Raw genomic sequence first — 19,811 nt, forward strand, 5'->3', positions numbered from 1 at the left:
CGATCCACTCCTTTTTTTTTTTTTTTTTTTTTTTTTTTTTTACTAGAAGTTCATGAACTCCCAGAGCCAGCTTAATTTATATTCCACTTCCTAATTGCAGGATCCTTGGATCCTACCGACAGTTTCCCACACAATTTGCTTGAGCTTAAGGAATGTAAGACCTGCTAAGGGAAAGTTCAGACTCTTTCTCAACCCTGGGGACGGGTTAGCTGGATCTGAAGCAAGAGAATAAGATTCATAATAATATCTGCTAAGAGCTTCCTAAGTGGCGGCCTCTGGAAGGAGCTACAGGGTGGCATTGATGGAGCGGACACCAGGGGGTAGCAAAATCTCACTCTCCCCGGGGCCCCAGCAGCAACTACAAGGAGGCTCGAGTCTGGGGCTGCGGAGCCCACCGCCCAGCTCCCTGCCCTGCCTCCGCGGGGGAGACGGTCACCGGATCCGCCCTGGACTTTGCTTCTTCTCTGACACTATGGAGCAGGGGCACCTTCTGGTCTCCAAGAAGGATGAACAGCCTCTCTCTCTTCATTTCCAGGGCCCGTGGAGCGGAGAAGGGACGGCGTTTAGCGTCCCGAGGAGGCCACAGGAGAGCCCACCCCCGGGTTCCCCTCCCGCAGCCCCAGCGACTGCCCAGGCCCCGGCGCCCCCGCGCAGGTGCTCATCCCCCCCGCCCAGGTTCTCCAACGCCAGCCCCCAGCCGCGGTGGCACCGCCGTCAGGCCCGTCTACTGCCGAGCGTCCACTCCCCGGGAAGTGCCCCCCGTCCCGCGCCCCTGCAGGGGCTGCCCGGGGCGGGGGGGGGGGGGTGCTGGCATCTCCTGTCCGTGCCCAGGCCTCCTCGGGCCCTGGGAAAGCCTCGCCGGCTCGGGGCACACGCGACGCGGTGGAGGATGGGTGAGCCTAGAACTCTCTTAACCCGCCTGCCCCTTTGCTGCGTGGAGAGCCATCCTCACCGCCACAGCCCGCGCGGCCCGGGGACACCTGGGCCACCCCCCGGGCCACCCGTAGGAAGGAAGGGGCGGCGTCGCGTCTCGAGTCCTGGGGCCTGAGCGGGAGGGGGTGCGGAGGGTGCGGGGGGGGAGGGGCGGGAGGGGTGCGGGGGGGAGGGGCGCGAGCACACCGCTCGGGACGCGGTGCGGACGAGGCGCACGCCCCTGCAGGGCCACCCCATGCCGGGGCCGGGCCCCGCCGTCGCCCTCACCCCTCGCCGCCCCCGACCGCCCTCCCCGGCCGCACACAGGGGCCCATTGTCGGAGCGCGGAGGCTTGAGGCCCCGGGGAGACGGGAGGGGCGGAGGCGCGAGCCCCTGAGGGTGCAAGGGTTCCCGGGGCCTGCCCTCCGTCGGCGGGGCCCGCGCCTCCTCTGGGCTCCGAGGACCGGCCCCCGCGCGAGTTCGGCCGCCAAGCCGCCCATCCCAGGCCGGGGCCCCCGGGAATGCACGCCCCGCAGCCTCCCGAGTGTCCTTGGGGGCCCGCGCGGACCCCGCAGGGAGCCGGGCGGCGGCGGGCGCAGGGGGCACGGTCCGCAGGGCCCGGGTTGCCCGCGGGAGAGCGAGAGCGAGAGCCGGGCGCGGGACGGGGCGGGAGGGGCGGGGCGGGGCGGGGCGCGGCGGGAGGGGCGGGGCGGGCACGCGGGCGGGCGGGCGGCCGTCTCGGCTCTCCCTGGCGGGGCCCCGCGGCCCGAGCGCCGCCGCGACCGGAGCTGCCCCCCAGCCAGACCCGGCGAGACGCGGGCGGCGGGACGGAGGGAGGCGGCGGCGCGCCCGGCCCCGCCCGCCCGAGCCATGGTGAGTCCCGCGCCGCGGCCCCGCGGTCCCCGCCGGCCCCGGCCCCCGGCCCCGTCCCCGGCCCCGTCCCCGGCCCCGTCCCCGGCCCCGTCCCCGGCGCCCGCTCGCCGGCCCAGCGCTCCGGCTCGCCTGCCTCCCTCCCATCCCCCTTCTTCCCTTTGATCGCCCGTCCGTCTGCCCCGCCGCGCTCGGCTTTCTTCCCTCCTCTCGCCCCCTCCCCCTCCGCCCCTCGGTCCCCCCGACCCCACACCTCCCCGCGCCCTCGTCCGTCCCGACCTGTGCCTTCTTTGCAGGCTGGTCCAGCCCCCGCCCCCCGGGGTCCAGCCCCCCGCCCCCAGCGGAGACCCCTGCAGTCGGGGCGGCGGCGGCGGCCCTGGGGTGCGGGGGCGCCCTCGGGTCGGCGGGTCGGCGGGACGACCCGCCTGGAACCACCATTTTCCATCCCAGTCCAGCCCGGTGCGCGGGGCCCACCCATCCGGCCCTGGGGACCGGCCGCAGCTGCGCCGGGCGGGGGCCGGGAACACGGCCGGGGAGGCACATGCCCGCGGGGGGACGGGGCTGCCCCGGGCCGGGGACCGAGGGGGGCGGGGAGCCGGCGGGGCCCGGGGGCGTGACAAGGGAGCGGGCGCTAGGCGGGGGCCGGGGCCGGGGCCGGGGCTGCCGGGGAGGGGTGGGCGCGGGCGCGGGTGCGGGCGGACGCGGTTCTGGGAACTTTCCCGGCAGAAGTTGCCTGGAGCCCCTGCAGGAGCGGCCGGCGGCCGCGGGGCGGAGGAGCGAGGCCCGGGGGCCCGGGGGCGGGAGGAGCACCGCGGGCCGCGGGCCCCGGAGGAAGGGCTCCCCCGGGCAGGGAGGCCGGAGCGGGGCACCAGGGGAACTGGGCCAGGGAGAGCTGACTCAGTGGCTCTGCTCTCGCGGCTGGTCGCGGCCGAGCGAGGCCGCCGCGCGCTCCTGCCCGCCGCCTCCCACCCCAGACCCCTCCTCCCCTCCTGCTGCTGCAGTTTCCTGTGGCGGAGACTCTCGCTCAGCCATGAGCTCACCGCCCCTAATGGGTTGCAGCTGCCTCGCTCCTCGAGCTCCAGCTCCCCCCTCCTGGCCTCCGATCGGACGGCCCGCTCCGCCTCCCCGCCCCCCGGGTCCTCGGAACACTGGGGGGTCTGTCCGCCCGCCCACACACCCTGGGCCGCGGCTCCGTGCCCACGCCGCGAGGGTGCGTCCCTGGAGGGGCTGCCCCAGCTCCGCAGAGGCTCAGACACATGGGCCAGCTGGTAGAATACGCAGTTTTGTCTGCGGGGGGGGGGGGGGGGGGGGGATGGGGTGGCCGTGGAGAACTCCACCGACACCCCCGCAAGCACCCCCTGCCCCCTGCCAGCAGGGAAAACCTGATAAAAAGAACTTCAAAGGCATCTTGAAAGAGAAATTGGCCTGCAGAGGACTAGCCTGAGGAGCACTCCTTGAGGGCCTGGGCCGGAGTCAGCACCCCCCCCCCCAGCCCCCGGGGATGCGCTCAGGGCGGCAATTCTGGGGGAAGCAGGGCTGCCTTCGGAGACAGCAACTGCAGGTGGAGCTGGCAGAGAGGTCCTCCTGGATTTGGAAAAATACATACCATCAAGGCCTCCTCCCTTCCTCACATGTTCCTTTTGTGACTTTTTCCTCTTTTGGCTGCCCCCACCCAGTTCTTTGTAACCCAATCCCACATGCTCTGGGAGTGGGTGATTGCTCTAGGGCCACTCCGGGAGAGGGAAGGTTGCTAGAGAGACAGACAACCCTTTAGTCCTCCTCCTTCCCACCCAAAGACCATCTCTAGTTTATGATCGTTTATGGTGGTGGCACCTCCACCTCCGTTGGAGGTCGCTAGCCCACAGGCCCCATGAGGACGGGCCTGTGAGATGGCCGGGCCAAAGCCCTCCACGCCCCAGAGCTCTCCTAGCCACCACCAAATCCCCTGGTGGCCCAGAGGACTGTCTCCTCTGAGGAGAAACTATGCAATGGTCCAGCTCACAGGAGCCAGCACTGGCCCCGAGAGATCGAGAGATCGGAGACATTCGCAGTAAAGCCTCCCTGGATCTCCAGGGGAGATGACCCTGCTGGCCCCCTGCGGCCACCCAGGCTCATCCAGCGGCACTTCCTGAGGGGCCCCTGTGAGCACACACTGTGTGCACCGTGTGCCCCCCGGGGCCGTGCTCTCTAGGGATCTGCAGCTGGCCTTCTTGCCCCCAGGAGCCCGAGCCAGTGGAGGACTGTGTGCAGAGCACGCTTGCAGCCCTGTACCCACCCTTCGAGGCGACAGCTCCCACACTGTTGGGTCAGGTGTTCCAGGTGGTGGAGAGGACTTATCGGGAGGATGCGCTGAGGTACACGCTGGACTTCCTGGTGCCCGCCAAGCACCTGCTTGCCAAAGTCCAGCAGGAAGCCTGTGTGAGTGGCCCCTAACCTCTACTGTCTCACTCCAGAGACTCTCTAGACTAATTTCCCTCTCCCCAGAGATGCCACCTCCCAACACTCACCCCACAGAGGCACAGGCCGCTCAGATACTAACTCACACAAAGACACTCGTCTTCCCCAAGTACTGACCCCTAAGAGACATCAATTCCCCAAGACCCAGGCCCACCAGACCCAATTCCAGACATTCCCCCCCATACTGATTTCTCAACATACTCAACTCCCCCAGACGTGACTCAACAGAGAGCCTTCACTTCTGCAGATATAAAGGTTCCTAAGAGTCTCTGACCCCTCCAAGTCCACGGCATCTGCTGACCATGTCTTTGTAATGACTCAGTTGTTACTCTCCCACGCATGGAACGCATTTCCTAGAGAAGCTTCCTGCTATCAGAGAACCAGCCAGTCCCAATCCCTTCCTCTGCTACATGAACCCCCCCGGACACCCCTCCTACTCCCCTGGGATGCTAACCCAGCAGGCAAAAGGGCAGCCCTGCCTAGGGTGGTCCCATTCTAACTGCCTTCTGCCGCTTCATCAGCAGAGGCCTGAGCGCGGCGTCCCACCTCTCTCCCCAGGCCCAGTACAGCGGCTTCCTCTTCTTCCATGAGGGCTGGCCCCTCTGCCTGCACGAGCAGGTGGTGGTGCAGCTAGCAGCCCTGCCCTGGCAGCTGCTGCGCCCAGGAGACTTCTACCTGCAAGTGGTGCCCTCAGCAGCCCAAGCACCCCGCCTGGCACTCAAGTGCCTGGCCCCGGGAGGTGGGCGGGTCCAGGAATTGCCAGTGCCCAATGAGGCCTGTGCCTACCTGTTCACACCCGAGTGGCTGCAAGGCATCAATAAGGACCGGCCAACAGGTCGCCTCAGCACTTGCCTACTCTCGGCGCCTTCCGGGATTCAGCGGCTGCCCTGGGCAGAACTCATCTGCCCACGATTTGTGCATAAAGGCGGCCTCATGGTTGGACATCGCCCAAGCACGTTGCCCCCCGAACTGCCCCCTGGACCCCCAGGGCTCCCCAGCCCTCCGCTCCCTGAGGAGGCCCTGGGCACCCGGAGTCCTGGCGATGGACACAACGCCCCCGCTGAAGGACCTGAAGGCGAGTACGTGGAGCTGCTTGAGGTGACACTGCCGGTGCGGGGGAGCCCCACAGACGCCCAGGGCTCTGAGGGCCTCCCCAGGACCCGGACGGTACCCACCCGGAAGGGTGCTGGAGGGAAGGGCCGGCACAGGAGACACCGGGCCTGGATGCACCAGAAGGGCCTGGGGCCCCGGGACCAGGATGGGGCCCGCCCACCCGGTGAGGGAAGCAGCATGGGGGCCTCCCCTGGGTCACCCCCAGGAGCCGAGGCTCTCCCAGAAGCAGCAGCTCTCGAGGCGTCGGAGTCTCCAGCAGAGACACTGGGGGAAGCCTCTGAATCTTTCCCCCTAAGGTCGGGGGACTTGGGAGGAGAGGCAGGCCAGGGGGCCGAAGGACCCCCCGGCACCCCTCGGAGAACAGGCAAAGGAAACCGGAGGAAGAAGCGTGCTGCAGGCAGAGGGGCTCTGAGCCGGGGAGGGGACAGTGCTCCACTGAGCCCTGGGGACAAGGATGAGGCCAGCCACCAGGAAGTCCCTGTCAGTCTGCACCCACCAAATGAGCACGAGCTCCCAGGATGCAGCCTGCTTGAGGAGGAGCATGGAGGCTCAGGGAAGGCAGAGCTGGAGCTGAAAGAGGAACTCAAACCAGCAGACAAAAAAGAGCCTCAGCCCCCAGAAGCCTGCGGACCTCTAGGAGAGCCGGCCAGAGAGAAAGATCCAGAGGGGCCCAGCCTGGCAAGCGCGGCAGGTGAGATGACACCGAAGCCAGCAGGGCAAGGACCACATAGGTTGGGCCCAGGAAAGGGCTGGAGGAGGCGCTGGGGGCCCAACAGCCAGAAGGCTCCCCGCCTCAGGCGCGTAGCTCTGCTTGTGTCTGTGCAGGACCCACAGGTCCAGAGGGGCTCGTGTCAGACACACCACCACCACCCCTGGAGACGGCGCAGGAAGTGGGAGTGAGACAAGAAGAGGCCTCTCCGGTCTCCATCTCTGATGACCCAGATGTAGCTTGGGACTTGATGGCATCTGGATTCCTGGTCCTGACTGGTCAGTGGGCATCGGTGTTTGAAGGGAAGGGGGTCAAGGGAAGAGATGCAGCCTGGGTGGGCTGTGGAGGGAGGCGGGGTGGGTGGTAGGTAGCCAAGGCCTGCCCCCGGCCCGGACAGCCTGACCATTTTGTGTCCTCAGGAGGGGTGGACCAGAGTGGGCGAGCTCTGCTGACCATTACCCCACCGGGCCCTCCTGAGGAGCCCCCACCCTCCCGAGACGTGCTGAGCACTGCTCTTCATTACCTCCACTCATTGCTCAGGTAACCGAGGCCCAGCATGGGCACCCTGGCCGTTAACCTCCTGCTCATGGGGGCCCTGACCTCCTTTCTTCCCAGGACACTGGCTTCCTGACCTCCGGGATGCCTACTTCCTCACCCCTCAATTTCTAAGCCATTGAGCCCTGACCTCGCTGACTTCTGACCTCTAGGATATCTTCATCAGTCCTCAGAATCAACACTGCTGATGTTCAGTATCCTAAGACATGACCTAGATTATCAGGGTACTGATGTAGTCGTTCAGCAGCGACTCACTGGGCCCCATGAACCTAGGGGGCACCCCGCTGTGTCCTGGCAGGGGACTCACACCCTTCCAGACCCCGATCCTGGTACCTGGGACTGTGTGAGTGGAGACTCCGAATGCTAGGTCACTGCCTCTTGGACACAAAACCACCCTTGGGCCCTTTGCCTGTTGCTTCCCAAAAGTGCCAGGAACTGACTTCTCCTGAGGACTAGAGCAGTAAAACCAGACCCTGTGCCTTCATGCCCTCCACGCACACTTACACGTGTGTGTACACACACTGCCTCTTTGGTTCTTCCCGTGCCCTCAGGCCTGATCTCCGGATACTGGGGCTATCGGTCCTGCTGGACCTTCGGAAGGCACCCCCACTGCCTCCAGCCCTCATTCCTGTCCTAAGTCAACTTCAGGTAACCAGCCCTTGACACGGGTACCCCTCTCGACCCTAACCGAGGGCTAAATTGCCCACAGTTTAGCATTATTCTTCTCTGCCCTCAGGATTCAGGAGACCCTCCGTTCATTCAGCGACTGCTGGTTCTCACTCATGATGATTCTCTGACTGAACCCTGTGGGCTTCAGGTTTGAGTCCCCTAGTGCCCCTCAGTAGTGGGGACGGAAGAGGATGGCGAGGGCCCCAGGCTGGTCCCTGAACCCCTGGGTGGCCAGGCCAGGAACCCCCTGTCTTCACGTGTCTACAGGGCGCTGAGTTGCTATCAGAGAGTGATCTGAAAAGAGTGGCCAAGCCAGAGGAGCTGCCATGGGACTTGGGGGGCCACAGGGAACCCTCTCCCAGCTACTGGGTAGAGACACACCAGGTAAGCTCCACCTCCCCTACCCAAGAAGGCAGGAGCCAGGAATGACACCGCTGAGGACGTTCTGGGAGGGAGAGGCCAGACCTGAGACATGTCCTTGGGGTCGGGAAAAAGTGGTTTCCCTTCCATTCCACTCAACAAGTATTTATGGCTCACAGCCCATGAGCAAAATACCACGCATGTACCATGGGCTGCGGGGGAGATGAGAGAAGCGTATGAAATAAGTTCTTAACATGACATCAAACAGCATAAGATTTTTGGTGGGATCTACGTCACAAGCTATTGGAGAAGATTGTAAGGTCATTTTACTGCGGTTCTGGAAAGAGCTGACACTCAGGAAGGCTGGTTCTAGTAGCACGTGACCTTGGACAAGGAACTGTACCCACGTGCAGAGAGGCACCTTCCGTGCATGTTCCCTGCGCCAACATCCAGGCCTCGGGGTCCTCACCCACAGTGTGGCAATCATGATATAATCTCCGATTCTATGAAGCTAAGTGCTGTGAATATTCAAGAAAAGATAAATGAGCTAAGTATTAAAGGGGGTCTGTAACATGGTCTCTAAGCTGTACATCAAAGGGAAGTGGATCTGAATAGGCAGAGAAGAGGGGATTTTTAGGGTGAAAACTTAGTGCGGACAGGGAGAAAGGAGACTCACGCTGACTAAGCTGTTTAAGGTGCCAGTCCTGGCTAAGTGCTTGCCTGTCATCATCCCTTTAAACCTCACAAAATTCTGTGAATCTCTTTTTTTTTTTGAGAGAGAGAGAGAGCATGAGTGAGGGGTGTGGGGCAGAGAGAGAATCCCAAGCAGGCTCCATGCTCCATGCGGAGCCTGACTCCAGGCTCGATCTCACAACCCTGAGATCACGACCTGAGCCAACACCAATGTCCTACAGTTAGTAAGCGACAAAGTCGGAAGTGGACCCAGCTTGGCCTCCACAAAAGTCCAGGGGGGCAGCCGCACCTGCAGCCCCGGTGTGTGTTGCAGGAGGTAGCGAGGCTGTGCCGCCTGTGCCGAGGGGTGCTGTGCTCTGTGCGGCGAGCCATCGAGGAGCTGGAGGGAGCAGCAGAGCCAGCGGGAGAGGTAGGACTTGAGAGGGGCCCAAGGGGATGGGGGCGCCCGGGGCTCCGCTGGAACCCCTCCCGGCACCCACTCCCCACCCCCAGGAGGCCACGGGAATGCTCGAGCCCCTGCAGAAGGTGCTGGCGGATCCACGGCTGACAGAGCTGCAGAGGGATGGGGGCGCCATCCTGATGAGGCTTCGATCCACCCACAGCAGCAAGTACGCGGCGGGGGGCGGGGGGGGGGCCGCACCGGCGCTGCCAGATGGCTCGTACTGGGTGAGCCCCTGGACAGGAGAGCATGCCTTCCCACCTGGCATGACCTTCACCTGACGCCCCTGGCATCACAGACAGGGACTGGGAGGATGGGGAGTGTTAAATGCCTTGGCCGGGATTAGCCACTCGGTGGGGGAGTCAAATCCAGGCCTGCACTCTGACCCGAGGCTGTGCAGGGATGGAATGGGGGGGGGGGTGTTGACGAAGACAGTGGCTCACTGGGCCCCTCTCCCCCTGCAGGCTGGAGAGCCCGGGCCCAGCTGCAGTGTACCAGGAGGTGGACGAGGCCATTCACCAGCTTGTGCGCCTCTCCAACCTGCACGTCCAGAGGCGGGAGCAGCGACAGCGCCTGCAGCGACTCCAGCAGGTGAGGACCCCCAGACCGCTCCTCCGTGGCCTGGGAACCTGGCCCCCGCACTCCCTTTCCTGCCCACATCCACAGTGATGGCTTGATCGATGGCCCTCCCTCTGTCCTCACCCCACCAGAGGTTGGCCTGGTGGGGGTGAGAGTCAACAAGAGGGAGGCAGCACCTCAGCCCCGGAAGAGAAGCCAGACCTCCCCTGCCCCGCAGTTGATATTTGATCAAGGATCCTTAGAGATTATGAGATTAGAAGAGATGTTTGGGTGCCCTAGGGGATTCTGGGAGGAGCTGATTGACCCGAGGGTGCCTGTTAGCTTAAAATAATAAAAGTCCATTGATACCAGCTTTTTAGCTACACTGCCACCCGTGTTCCCTCAGCTCTTTCTGCGATGTCATCCCCAAGCCTGAGGCTGGACAGGTCCCACCTCTTCCACCTTGAGAGGAAAGGATAATGGGAGATGCTAAGGCCTCTGTGGGGAAGATTTGGGGATAAGGCTGGTTTCTCTGAGTCTTGATTCTTCTCTCCTGGGGTTCAAAGCCCCACAGGAGGGCAGCTGCTGTGGCTCAGCGGTTTAGCGCCGCCTTCCGTCCAGGTGGCATCCTGGAGTCCCAGGATCGAGTCCCACATCGGGCTCCCTGCGTGGAGCCTGCTCCCTCTGCCCATGTCTCTCTCTCTCTCTCTGTGTCTCTCATGAATAAATAAATAAAATCTTTTTTTTTAAAAGGGGGGGTCCCTGGGTGGCTCAGCGGTTGAGTGCCTATCTTCGGCCCAGGGTGTGATCCTGGGGTCCCGGGATCGAGTCCCACTTCGGGCTCCCTGCATGGAGCCTGCTTCTCCCTCTGCCTGTGTCTCTGCCTCTCTGTGTCTCTCTCTTGAATAAATAAATCTTAAAAGAAAAATCCCCCTAGAATAGGGGATTATTCTAACATGCGGGGCCCAGGGGCCTTTGCAATCTGCTCCCCCAGAGCCCCAAGAGTGGTGAATGAGCACCGCATGGACCTGCATGTGGGCATCCGGGTCAGTGTCAAAGTGGGGCAGGGCTGTCTGTTTCCTGGGGTTTCTACATATTGGCTTCCTCCAACCCAGGATCCAAGGAGTTGTATCTCTTACTGTTTGCTCGCTTGCTTGTTAGCTGTTTTCCCCGTTTCAAAACTGTTAGCACACAGGAATTGGAGCCTAAAGTTCTCAGCTTGGGTTCTGGCTTTGCTAGGAGTGAGATGTTGGACAAATCTTGAAGCATCTCTGAGTTCCCAAGTCTGCATCTGTAGGATGGGGATCATGATAACGACACTTCCCTCGCAAGGGTGTAAGGATGACCAAATGAATTCATCAAAGGCCTGAACAAGGGTTTATGGTTGGGCCCTATCTTTTGGGAACATTCTCAGGCTTCTCATCCTCAGGCTGTCTTACCCTAGCTTCCAGCCTTTCTTCAGAGGAAAAAATTACTATCCCTTTTTTGATCAAATATCCCAGAACCAACATGAGAGTCCTTAGATTGCCATAATAGGCAACCAGAGCTGGACACACACACACACACACACACACACACACACACACACACACTGGGTTGTCTCTCCAAGCCAGGTACCTGGGACCCCTGCCCACCCGTCGATGGACTCTGAATGCGAAATTTCTCCTGGCCCTCAGTTATCCAGACGGTCGTCACATCCTGCCTCAGGCATACGCCAATTTTATCTATGTCCCCTCCAGGCCTAGCCCTGGACCCCTCACCCGCCTCCCGCAGTGCTTCCTGCCAGCCCAGCTTCCCGTCCTCGTGCTCTACCAAAGGTCTCTTGCTTTCTCTCTTGACCCTGGTGGAGACTACCACCGACCACTGTTACCATTCCCACGTGACAGCTGACAGGAGGGGGTTCGCCCAGGAGGCTGCGGATTGGGATGGTGGGGTTGGAGCTGGATCTCAGCTTTCCTTCCCATCGCATGGCCTCCTTCTCCCTCACAGCCCTGCCCTCCGCCCTGTCTGCCGCAGGTGCTGCAGTGGCTCTCAGGCCCAGGGGAGGAGCAGCTGGCAAGCTTTGCTGTGCCCGGGGAATCCTTGTTGGCCTTGCAGGAGACTGAGCTGCAGTTCAGGGCTTTCAGCACTGAGGTTCAGGTGAGAAGGGGGAGAGAGGCAGGTGGGGAGGGGAGAGGGGAGGAGAGAAGGGGAAAGGGGCAGGGGAGAGGGGGGAGGGGCAGGGGAGAAAGGGAAGGGGTAGGGGAGAAGGGGGAGAGGAGGCGGGGGAAGGAGGCCAGTCTGGGACGGATGGCCAGGTCTGAGGGCCGCCTTCTGTCTCCAGGAGCGCCTGGCGCAGGCCCGGGAGGCCCTGGCGCTGGAGGAGGACGCCGCCTCGCAGAAGGTTCTGGATGTCTTTGAACAGCGGCTGGAGCAGGCTGAGAGCGGCCTCCATCGGGCCCTGCGGCTCCAGCGCTTTTTCCAGCAGGTGTGTGCGAGCCGCCCTCCGCGCTGCCCTCCACAGGGAGCGGTCCGCAGGGTTTGGAAGCAGGGAGCCCCGCTGCCTGGAGTGTCCGCCCTGCCCCCTGCTTGCTCGCTGGCCCTGCGTGCCCCACGGGACCTGCCTCCCGGGCGTGGTCGTAGGTCTGGGCCTGCCCCTGACCGGTCTGTGGCAGCCCGGGGTCGTCTTCCACGCAGGCCCCGCTGCCTCCTTACGGGCTCCCAGGGCCACGGTTAGGGGGGACGCGGGTGGTAACGGGCGATTCTCCGGACCTGGAGGGCGGCAGCCCGGAGGCCGTGGGCTGGGGCGTGGGGAAGGGCACAGGGAGGCCGTGGGCTGGAGCGCGGGGGCGGGGCCTCCTGTGGGCTAAGGCTTGGGGAAGGGATGGGGAGGCCGTGGGCTGGGGTGCGGGAGGGGGCGCCGGAGGCCGTGGGCTGGGGCGCAGGGGAAGGGGCAGGAGGCCGTGGGCTGGGGCGTGGGGAAGGGGCGCGGGGGCGGGGCCTGGGGGGGGACTGGGGCGCGGGAGGGCGGCAGCCCCCCTCACTGCGCCCCGCCCTCCCCGCAGGCAAACGAGTGGGTGAACGAGGGCGCCGCGCGCCTGGCGGGAGCGGGCCCGGGCAGGGAAGCGGCGCTGGCGGCCCTGGCCCTGCGGCGGGCCCCGGAGCCGAGCGCCGGCGCCTTCCAGGAGATGCGGGCCCTGGCCTTGGACCTGGGCAGCCCCGCCGCCCTGCGCGAGTGGGGCCGCTGCCGGGCCCGCTGCCAGGAGCTGGAGAGGAGGATCCAGCAGCAGCTGGGCGAGGAGGCGAGTCCGCGGGGCCAGCGGCGACGGCGGGCGGACAGCGCCAGCAGCGGGGGCGCTCCCCGGGGCCCCCACAGCCCGGCGCCCAGCCTCAGCTCCCTGCTGCTCCCCGGCAGCCCGGGCCCACGCGCCGCCCCGTCCCACGGCTCCCTGGCGCCCTGCGGCGAGGACTGCGCCGACGAGGGCCCGGACCCGGCTGCGGAGGCGGAGGCTGGGCCTGCGCGGCCGGTGCTCATCCGAGGCCTGGAGGTGAGCAGCACCGAGGTGGTAGACAGGACCTGCTCGCCTCGGGAGCACGTGCTGCTGGGCCGCACCGGAGGCCCGGAGGGGCCCTGGGGAGGAGGCACCCCCCGCATGGAGCGCAAGCGGAGCCTCAGGTGAGGGCGCGGCCAGGGAGCCGGGGTGGGCCCCGAGCCCCGCACCGGCCTCCGCGAGCTCCCTGTTGCCCCCGCAGTGCCCAGCAGCGGCTGGTGTCAGAGCTGATTGCCTGTGAGCAGGAGTACGTGGCCGCCTTGAGTGAGCCAGTGCCACCCCCGGGCCCTGAGCTTACTCCTGACCTGAGGGGCGCCTGGGCGGCTGCCCTGGGCACCCGCGAGAGGCTTCGCAGCTTCCACCGGACCCACTTCCTCCGGGAGCTTCAGGGCTGCGCGGCCCACCCTCTGCGCATAGGGGCCTGCTTCCTCCGCCACGTGAGTGACCTCTACACCTTGTCCCGGCCCTGTCCTCCTGCATCTCAGCTCTCCCCCTTGTCCTTCCTCCTTGGTATCCGCTGCCCCACCCCTCCCAGAGGGTGCGTCCCCTGGGCTCCCCTGGATCTGCGCAGGCCTCGGCCAGGCCTTCCCTCAACCGTGGGAGCCTGTCACTTCCCAGGCGGAGAAGTGGCCTGTGTCTCCTGTGGGCTGTAGTGAGGATGGGGGCGAGGCAGGGGAGAGGCCCGTCTCTCACCACAGGGTGGCTTGTGTCTCCCCCACTGGCACAGGGGGACCAGTTCAGCCTTTACGCCCAGTACGTGAAACATCGTCACAAGCTGGAGAATGGTCTGGCCGCGCTTGGCCCCCTGACCAAGGTAACCTTTGCCCCGACCCCCATGGGGTGGGGGGGCACGGAAAAACCTAAAGCACACCCAACCTCAGAGTCCCTCGGGGAAGAAAGCTCCCCTGGATGTGTCAGGGGACATTTCCTATCAATCGTCTCCCAGAAATGCTGGATGCTGGGGGTGGGACAAGCCCCGGACTGGGAGCCCAGCCAGCCTGAATGTTAATCCCGAGGGACTCTGGGCAAGACTCTTGATTCCACTGGGCCTCTGTTTCTACGTCTGGTAAACAGGCACAGTAGCTACTGACCCTAAGTCAGCGCTGTGTGGGTCAAGACTTTACATCAAAATACGTGAAAGTGACTTCAAGGCTTAAAAGCCAGAGACCATGAGGGATTACTCCTCTTGCGTTCCCCTTCGAGGTACAGAGAGAGGGTGCTTGAGTCTCCTGCAGGCCCCCACCTGCCTCCTTCCTGGGGAAAGTCTCCCCTTCCCTCTGGCAGTATCTGGGCTTCATCGACCCCCCACAGCCTCGACTACCCTCCACCTTCCTGACAGAGCTCAGCCCCCGTTAGCTCCAGCCCCTCACCGCATCCCCGTCTGTCTCCTCCCCAACCAGGGCTCCGTGGAGAGTGGCCCTCACCTGCCCCGGGCCTTGGAGCAGCCCCTGGAGCAGCTGGCTCGGTACGGGCGGCTGCTGGAGGAGCTCCTAAGGGAAGCTGGGCCTGAGCTGAGTTCAGAGCGCCAGGCTCTGGGGGCTGCCGTGCAGCTGCTCCGGGAACAGGAGACCCGTGGCAGGGACCTGCTGGCCGTGGAAGCAGTGCGTGGCTGCGAGGTGAGGCCATGGCTCATCACTCCAGTTCTGACTGCGTAATCCTGTGGCCTCACGAACTGTGTCGCTGGTGACAAGAGAGCTAGACTCAAGGTCAGAGGGCTCAGGCTCCAATTTCTAATCAGGGAGATGGCCTTGGTCAAGTCACTGAACTTCACTGGGCCTCAGTGTTCTCGTGTATAAAGAAGCTGTGTCCTGCCCAACACGCCACCGTCCTCCCTCTGCCTCTGCTTTCCTGTCCATTTCTAACTCTTCTCTTATGCTATCGACTCCACACCTCTTCAGGTATCTGGACACCCGGCACATACCTTATCCTCCCGTATCTGGTCTCTCTAGCCCAGGTGTTCCAGAACAAGTGGGGAACCTGCCTCCTCTGTGATAGACCTCTTTCCCATCAGTTCTTTGCTGATTCTTTTCCTGGGTCAGAATGGTGCTTCATCCCCAACATCCAGAGACTTCCCCAAAGGACACTGTAAACACTACCTGCAGCGTACCTTCTGTCCGGAGAGGCAGGACTATGTTGCTAGGCCAGGTGTGCTGTGCACAGCGACCAGGAGATGGATTCTAGGCTGAGGCCTTCCCTGATTTCCTGACTCAGCCTGAGAACCAGTACATTAGGCCCCTTGCCCTATAAATCCCATTTTTACTCCCCATAAAATATACCCAAAGGGCTCCAGGGCCAATTATTTTTCCTTTCCCTTTCCCCAGACAGATCTGAAGGAGCAGGGCCAGCTCCTACACCGGGACCCCTTCACTGTCATCTGTGGCCGAAAGAAGTGCCTTCGCCATGTCTTTCTCTTTGAGCATCTCCTCCTGTTCAGCAAACTCAAGGGTACTGAAGGGGGATCAGAGACCTTCGTTTACAAGCAGGCCTTTAAGGTAGGATATGGGGGGCGGGGTGCCGGGGGGCTCAGTGGTTGAGCTTCTGCCTTCAGCTCAGGGCGTGATCCTGGGGTCCCAGGATCAAGTTCCGCATCGGGCTCCCTGCAGGGAGCCTCCTTCTCCCTCTCCCTGTGTCTCTGCCTCTCTCTCTGTGTCTCTCCTGAATAAATAAAAAAGCTTTTAAAAAAAAAAAAAGGTAGGATGCTAGAATGGCGGCGAGGGGGGTGCGGCGAGGGACAGGACAGGAATTCATGCTCTTCTTGAGAACTCAAGATGTTCTAGAAAATAATTCAACCCCCACTCAGGTTGAGAATCTGAATCATCTAAGACAGGTTTTGACCTTATCAACCATCTGGTTAAGGTGTCAGAGGTGATAGACATTCCTGTCATTGTCATTGGGATTTTCCTTTTCATTCTTGTGGGATATTTATGAGGCATTCCAAGCCAGAATAGAGGAGGACCTTTCCCATTAAGAATATATGCTTTTGCGGTGGTCCCTGGGGGCAAGGAGAAAAGGATCTATCGTCTATCTATTCATGTATCTGTGTATCTACGTATCTATCAATAGCTTAAGTTGAGGGAAGGAACCAATGAAACGGAACCTGAGAGGAAAGAGGCCTTGCTTCAGGGAAACAGCTCTGGTGTCCATCAGAGACCTATAGTGCTAGGGGCACCCGGCTGGCTCAGTCCGTTGAGCATCTGACTCTTGATCTCAGGGTTGTAAGTGCAAGCCCTACGCTGCTTGTAGAGATGACTTAAAAAAAAAAAAAAAAAAAAGAGGGAGAGGGAGAGGGAGAGAGACCTATAGTCCTAGAACTGGCAATGTGACATGATTCTAAGGGATTCTTAGTCTCTCTCTACATTTACTCGAGCTATCTGGGGCAGGGGGCGGGGCGGGGGGGGGTGGTACAGTATAGAGGAAAGAGCCTAGGTTTGGAACAACGTAGACATGGGTGTGAACTCGTTCTCTAATAAGCCATGATAAGCCCCTGGGCGAGTTGCTTCGTGTGTCTGGGCATTCCCCTTCTGTAAATTATGGTTGTCGTGAAGACTAAATGTGGAGCACTTGGCATATGGTGGGTGTTGAGCAAACATTTACTGAACATCTACCAGATGCCAAGCCAAGTGTAGTGCTTTTCCATGTGGTACCGTCTAGCCAGGACTCACTCTGTCTGCACCCACTCTTCCCCCGCTCTTTCTCAGACTGCTGACATGGGGCTCACAGAAAACATCGGGGACAGCGGGCTCTGCTTTGAGCTGTGGTTTCGGCGGCGGCGTGCACGAGAAGCGTACACTCTGCAGGCAGCCTCCCCGGAGATCAAACTCAAGTGGACCAGTTCCATTGCCCAGCTGCTGTGGAGACAGGCGGCTCACAACAAGGGTACCGGGCAGAGCCGGGGAGGGTGGGCTCGGGCCCAGGTTAGGGCAGGAGGTTAGCCGGAGCGTGCAGAAACCACCTGGGAAACCACCCGGGGTGGAGAAAGAAGGACTTGCGAGGTGATTCAAGGTCTGACTGAGAGGGATTGCGGGCACAGAGATTAGCCGAAGGTACACCAAAAGCATAGAGGACGCTACCAATTTCAGAAAAGCAAGAGCAAACGGTAGGGCAAAAGAGAGTGGAGGAGTGCTCACTGGACCGGGGTTCCAGAATTTACCTGCTGTGTGACCAGACTAGAATTTCTGTGGGTTTTGTTTTGGGGTTTTTGTTTTGAATGCTCTTTAGCCTCTTTGCACTCATCTGAAATTGGGAAGCGACAGCTACATCGTGGTGTAATAGGAGATGGTCAAATAAGGTGGCATCTAGGGAAGCGCTGGATAACCTCTAGAGGTGTGTAGAAACCAGGGGCTTGCTCTTAATGCCCAAGATGGAGGGCACAAGGGGAGAACTAGAAGTTGGGCGGCTGGAATGCCAAATGCACGGGATGTAACATGTGGGAGACAAGAGACAGCTGTCTGAGGAGGAAGTCGAGGTTCCCCGTCCCCATCCATGTAGTGACAGTTGACAGCAAGAGGAGCAGGAGATACCAGATGACTGAGAATCGGCAAGGAGCAGAAGACTCCACGACGACGACAACGACGACGACGACGACGACAACGATGGTGCTGGGGCTTGGAGCGAGGGGGCTGAAGGAGGTTGGTAACAGGGTCTCTGTTCCCTAGAGCTCCGAGTGCAGCAGATGGTCTCCATGGGCATTGGGAATAAACCCTTCCTGGACATCAAAGCCCTTGGGGAGCGGACGCTCAGTGCCTTGCTCACTGGAAGAGGTGAGGGCCACAGTGCTGGGGGGCGGCCCCCGAAGTCAAGACCTTGAGAGTGAGGGCATAGTGGGGATGCCTGGTGGGAAAAGGAAGGGTAGAGCGTGGACATGTCTTCCCAGAAACTGTGGGACTGACCGGGAGGCCCTCTGTGAGACGGAGGGTCATTTCCAAGAGCCAGGAGGGCTTTCCCACACCAGCCCCCCACCCCACCCCCGCCCCCCTCTCTGCAGCCGCCCGCACCCGGGCTTCCGTGGCCGTGTCATCCTTTGAGCATGCCGGCCCTTCCCTTCCCGGCCTCTCACCGGGAGCCTGCTCCCTGCCTGCCCGCGTCGAGGAGGAGGCCTGGGATCTGGACGTCAAGCAAATTTCCCTGGGTGAGGCACCTCTCAAGGGGTGGCTCCCAACAGCTGGGTCATCGTGGTGATGCTCAGGCCGCTTGCTGCTAAGCAATTCCTTTTTCTAGCCAAGTAGCCCAGTTGCCATGACAACTATGTACAGCTTCCCCATTGCTAAAAGAGCCTTCCATCTGGTTGCTAGGATAATGCTTACAGCAGCCTGTTGCTAAGAAGCACTTCCTCTGTACCTCTCTCTCTAGCTCTCCTTGGGTTTCTATGGAAACTGCTCAGCTTCCTGTTGTACTCTCCTGGTTCACCACGGCAATCCTTATAGTTTCCTGTCGCTTCTTCCTTGGTTGCTCTAATGATGCTGCTGACAATTTCCTGCCTCTTGGTAGGGGGGTGCTCTTGCAACTGGATTGCTATGGTGACTCATGGCTTCCTGTTGCTATGGAGCTTTTTCTTCCCTGATGGAGCAGCTTGGTTGCTTAAGGTAATCTAGAGGGGTTCTATACCCTGCTCTCACCCTAGCTTCCCCTCCAGCCCCAGAAACACTTGACTCTTCTGGAGATGTGTCCCCAGGACCAAGAAACAGTCCCAGCCTGCAACCCCCCCACCCTGGGAGCAGCACTCCCACTCTGGCCAGTGGAGGGATCTTAGGGCTGTCCCGGCAGGTAAGTCCCTGAACTAGGGCTGGCTCGGGGCGACCTCTTCAGCCGCCTTCTGAGTGGGCTAGTCTGATCATTCAGCCCATGGGGCCGGGGAAACCAATGAGCCTGTGCTCCCAGCAAGAGCACAGGTTGGATATACTGTCCGGTGTGCCTTTCTCCTCTTCCCCAAGGTCTGAGAGGCATTAAGGTCAGAAGTAAAAGGGAATCTTTAATAAGGAGCATAGTGCAGGAGTAGACGGCAAGGGGGGAATGCCAACAGCATCTGGACTTGGATTAAATCAGCAAAATTGAGGGATTTGAGGGAGGAGAGAGGTGAATTGGCAGGCTTGTGGGGTGGGGTGGGGTGGATATAGGTAAGAGGACATTGCCTCACCCTTTCCGTTCACTGCTGTTTGCCCCTTTGCAGAGTCATGTCCGAGCCCTGAGTGACCCCACCACTCCTCTGTGAGCTGGGTGAGTCAGCAACACCCCGTCCACTGTACCCGGCACCCCTTCCCTCCTGCATCAGCTGCTTGCAAGTCAGCTTCTTCCTTCTCCCAACCCATCTCCCTCTTCTCTCCTGGCTCCTAGAGAAGATGGAGAACTTGGCTACAGCCCCTCCTCTCAGCACGTTTCGGGCCGGGCCAGCAGTGGAACACAGTGGAGGACTGAAGAGTACTGAGTTCCTTCCCTCTGCTTCTTGGATGGAGATGAGGTCAAAGGACCAGCACCTTGCCCTGCTGCTATCTCTAGCTCTCTCCAGCCAGGTGCCTTCCTACGGGAGCCAAAGCGGCCACACTCGCTTGCCTTCATACCTGGAGGTGGAGAAATCCTCCGTCATCCAGTCCTTCCCCCTCCTCCTGGGCCACCATGTACTCCCAGGGTGCTGCCCCATGGCAGCCCTCCCCTCCAGCCTGAGTTCTCCCCTTCGTCCGGTGCCACCCGGACTCTCCCTGAGAAGACTCCTCTCCTGCCAGGCCAGCTGCAGTTCCTGGCAACTCCGTCCTGGGGTGTCCTAGGAAACGGAGCTCTGCAAACCATTACAGGAGTGGGGAGGGGGGAGGGGGGGACTTTATACATGTAATTACTGTTATTATAATACTATTGTTATATTAAATGTATTTACTCACACTCTGCGTCGGAAGAGCTAGAGCACAGCTCTGGGTTGAGGTTATCTTACCACCTTGAGGACCTCCCCCCCCATCCA

At 61.6% G+C, this 19,811-nt stretch overlaps 1 protein-coding gene across 7 annotated transcripts; it reads left to right on the forward strand.

Moving 5' to 3' along the window:
- Positions 1-1,675: 1,675 nt before the first annotated feature.
- On the forward strand, positions 1,676-19,735 carry ARHGEF40 (Rho guanine nucleotide exchange factor 40). 7 transcript variants are annotated; one of them, XR_011994866.1, is made up of 24 exons: positions 1,676-1,785; positions 4,003-4,200; positions 4,798-6,043; positions 6,178-6,339; positions 6,481-6,601; positions 7,168-7,264; positions 7,353-7,433; positions 7,553-7,669; positions 8,652-8,747; positions 8,831-8,946; positions 9,242-9,368; positions 11,352-11,474; positions 11,659-11,802; positions 12,380-12,990; positions 13,068-13,302; positions 13,593-13,679; positions 14,266-14,481; positions 15,187-15,357; positions 16,564-16,741; positions 17,521-17,625; positions 17,850-17,993; positions 18,215-18,628; positions 19,032-19,078; positions 19,196-19,735. XR_011994866.1 is itself a non-coding variant. In XM_072724320.1 (24 exons), the coding sequence occupies exons 1-23, from the start codon at positions 1,783-1,785 to the stop codon at positions 19,071-19,073; spliced, it is 4,551 nt and encodes a 1,516-aa protein (XP_072580421.1). In that variant the 5' UTR covers positions 1,676-1,782; the 3' UTR covers positions 19,074-19,078; positions 19,196-19,735. The 7 variants fall into 7 exon arrangements, 4 of the variants coding, with proteins under 4 accessions (XP_072580421.1, XP_072580422.1, XP_072580423.1 ...); XM_072724320.1 differs by having other exon boundaries at positions 18,498-18,628; XR_011994867.1 differs by lacking the exon at positions 17,850-17,993.
- Positions 19,736-19,811: the final 76 nt, after the last annotated feature.

The sequence above is a fragment of the Vulpes vulpes genome, chromosome 10 (genome assembly GCF_048418805.1).
Source record: "Vulpes vulpes isolate BD-2025 chromosome 10, VulVul3, whole genome shotgun sequence".
Lineage (NCBI taxonomy): Eukaryota > Metazoa > Chordata > Mammalia > Carnivora > Canidae > Vulpes > Vulpes vulpes.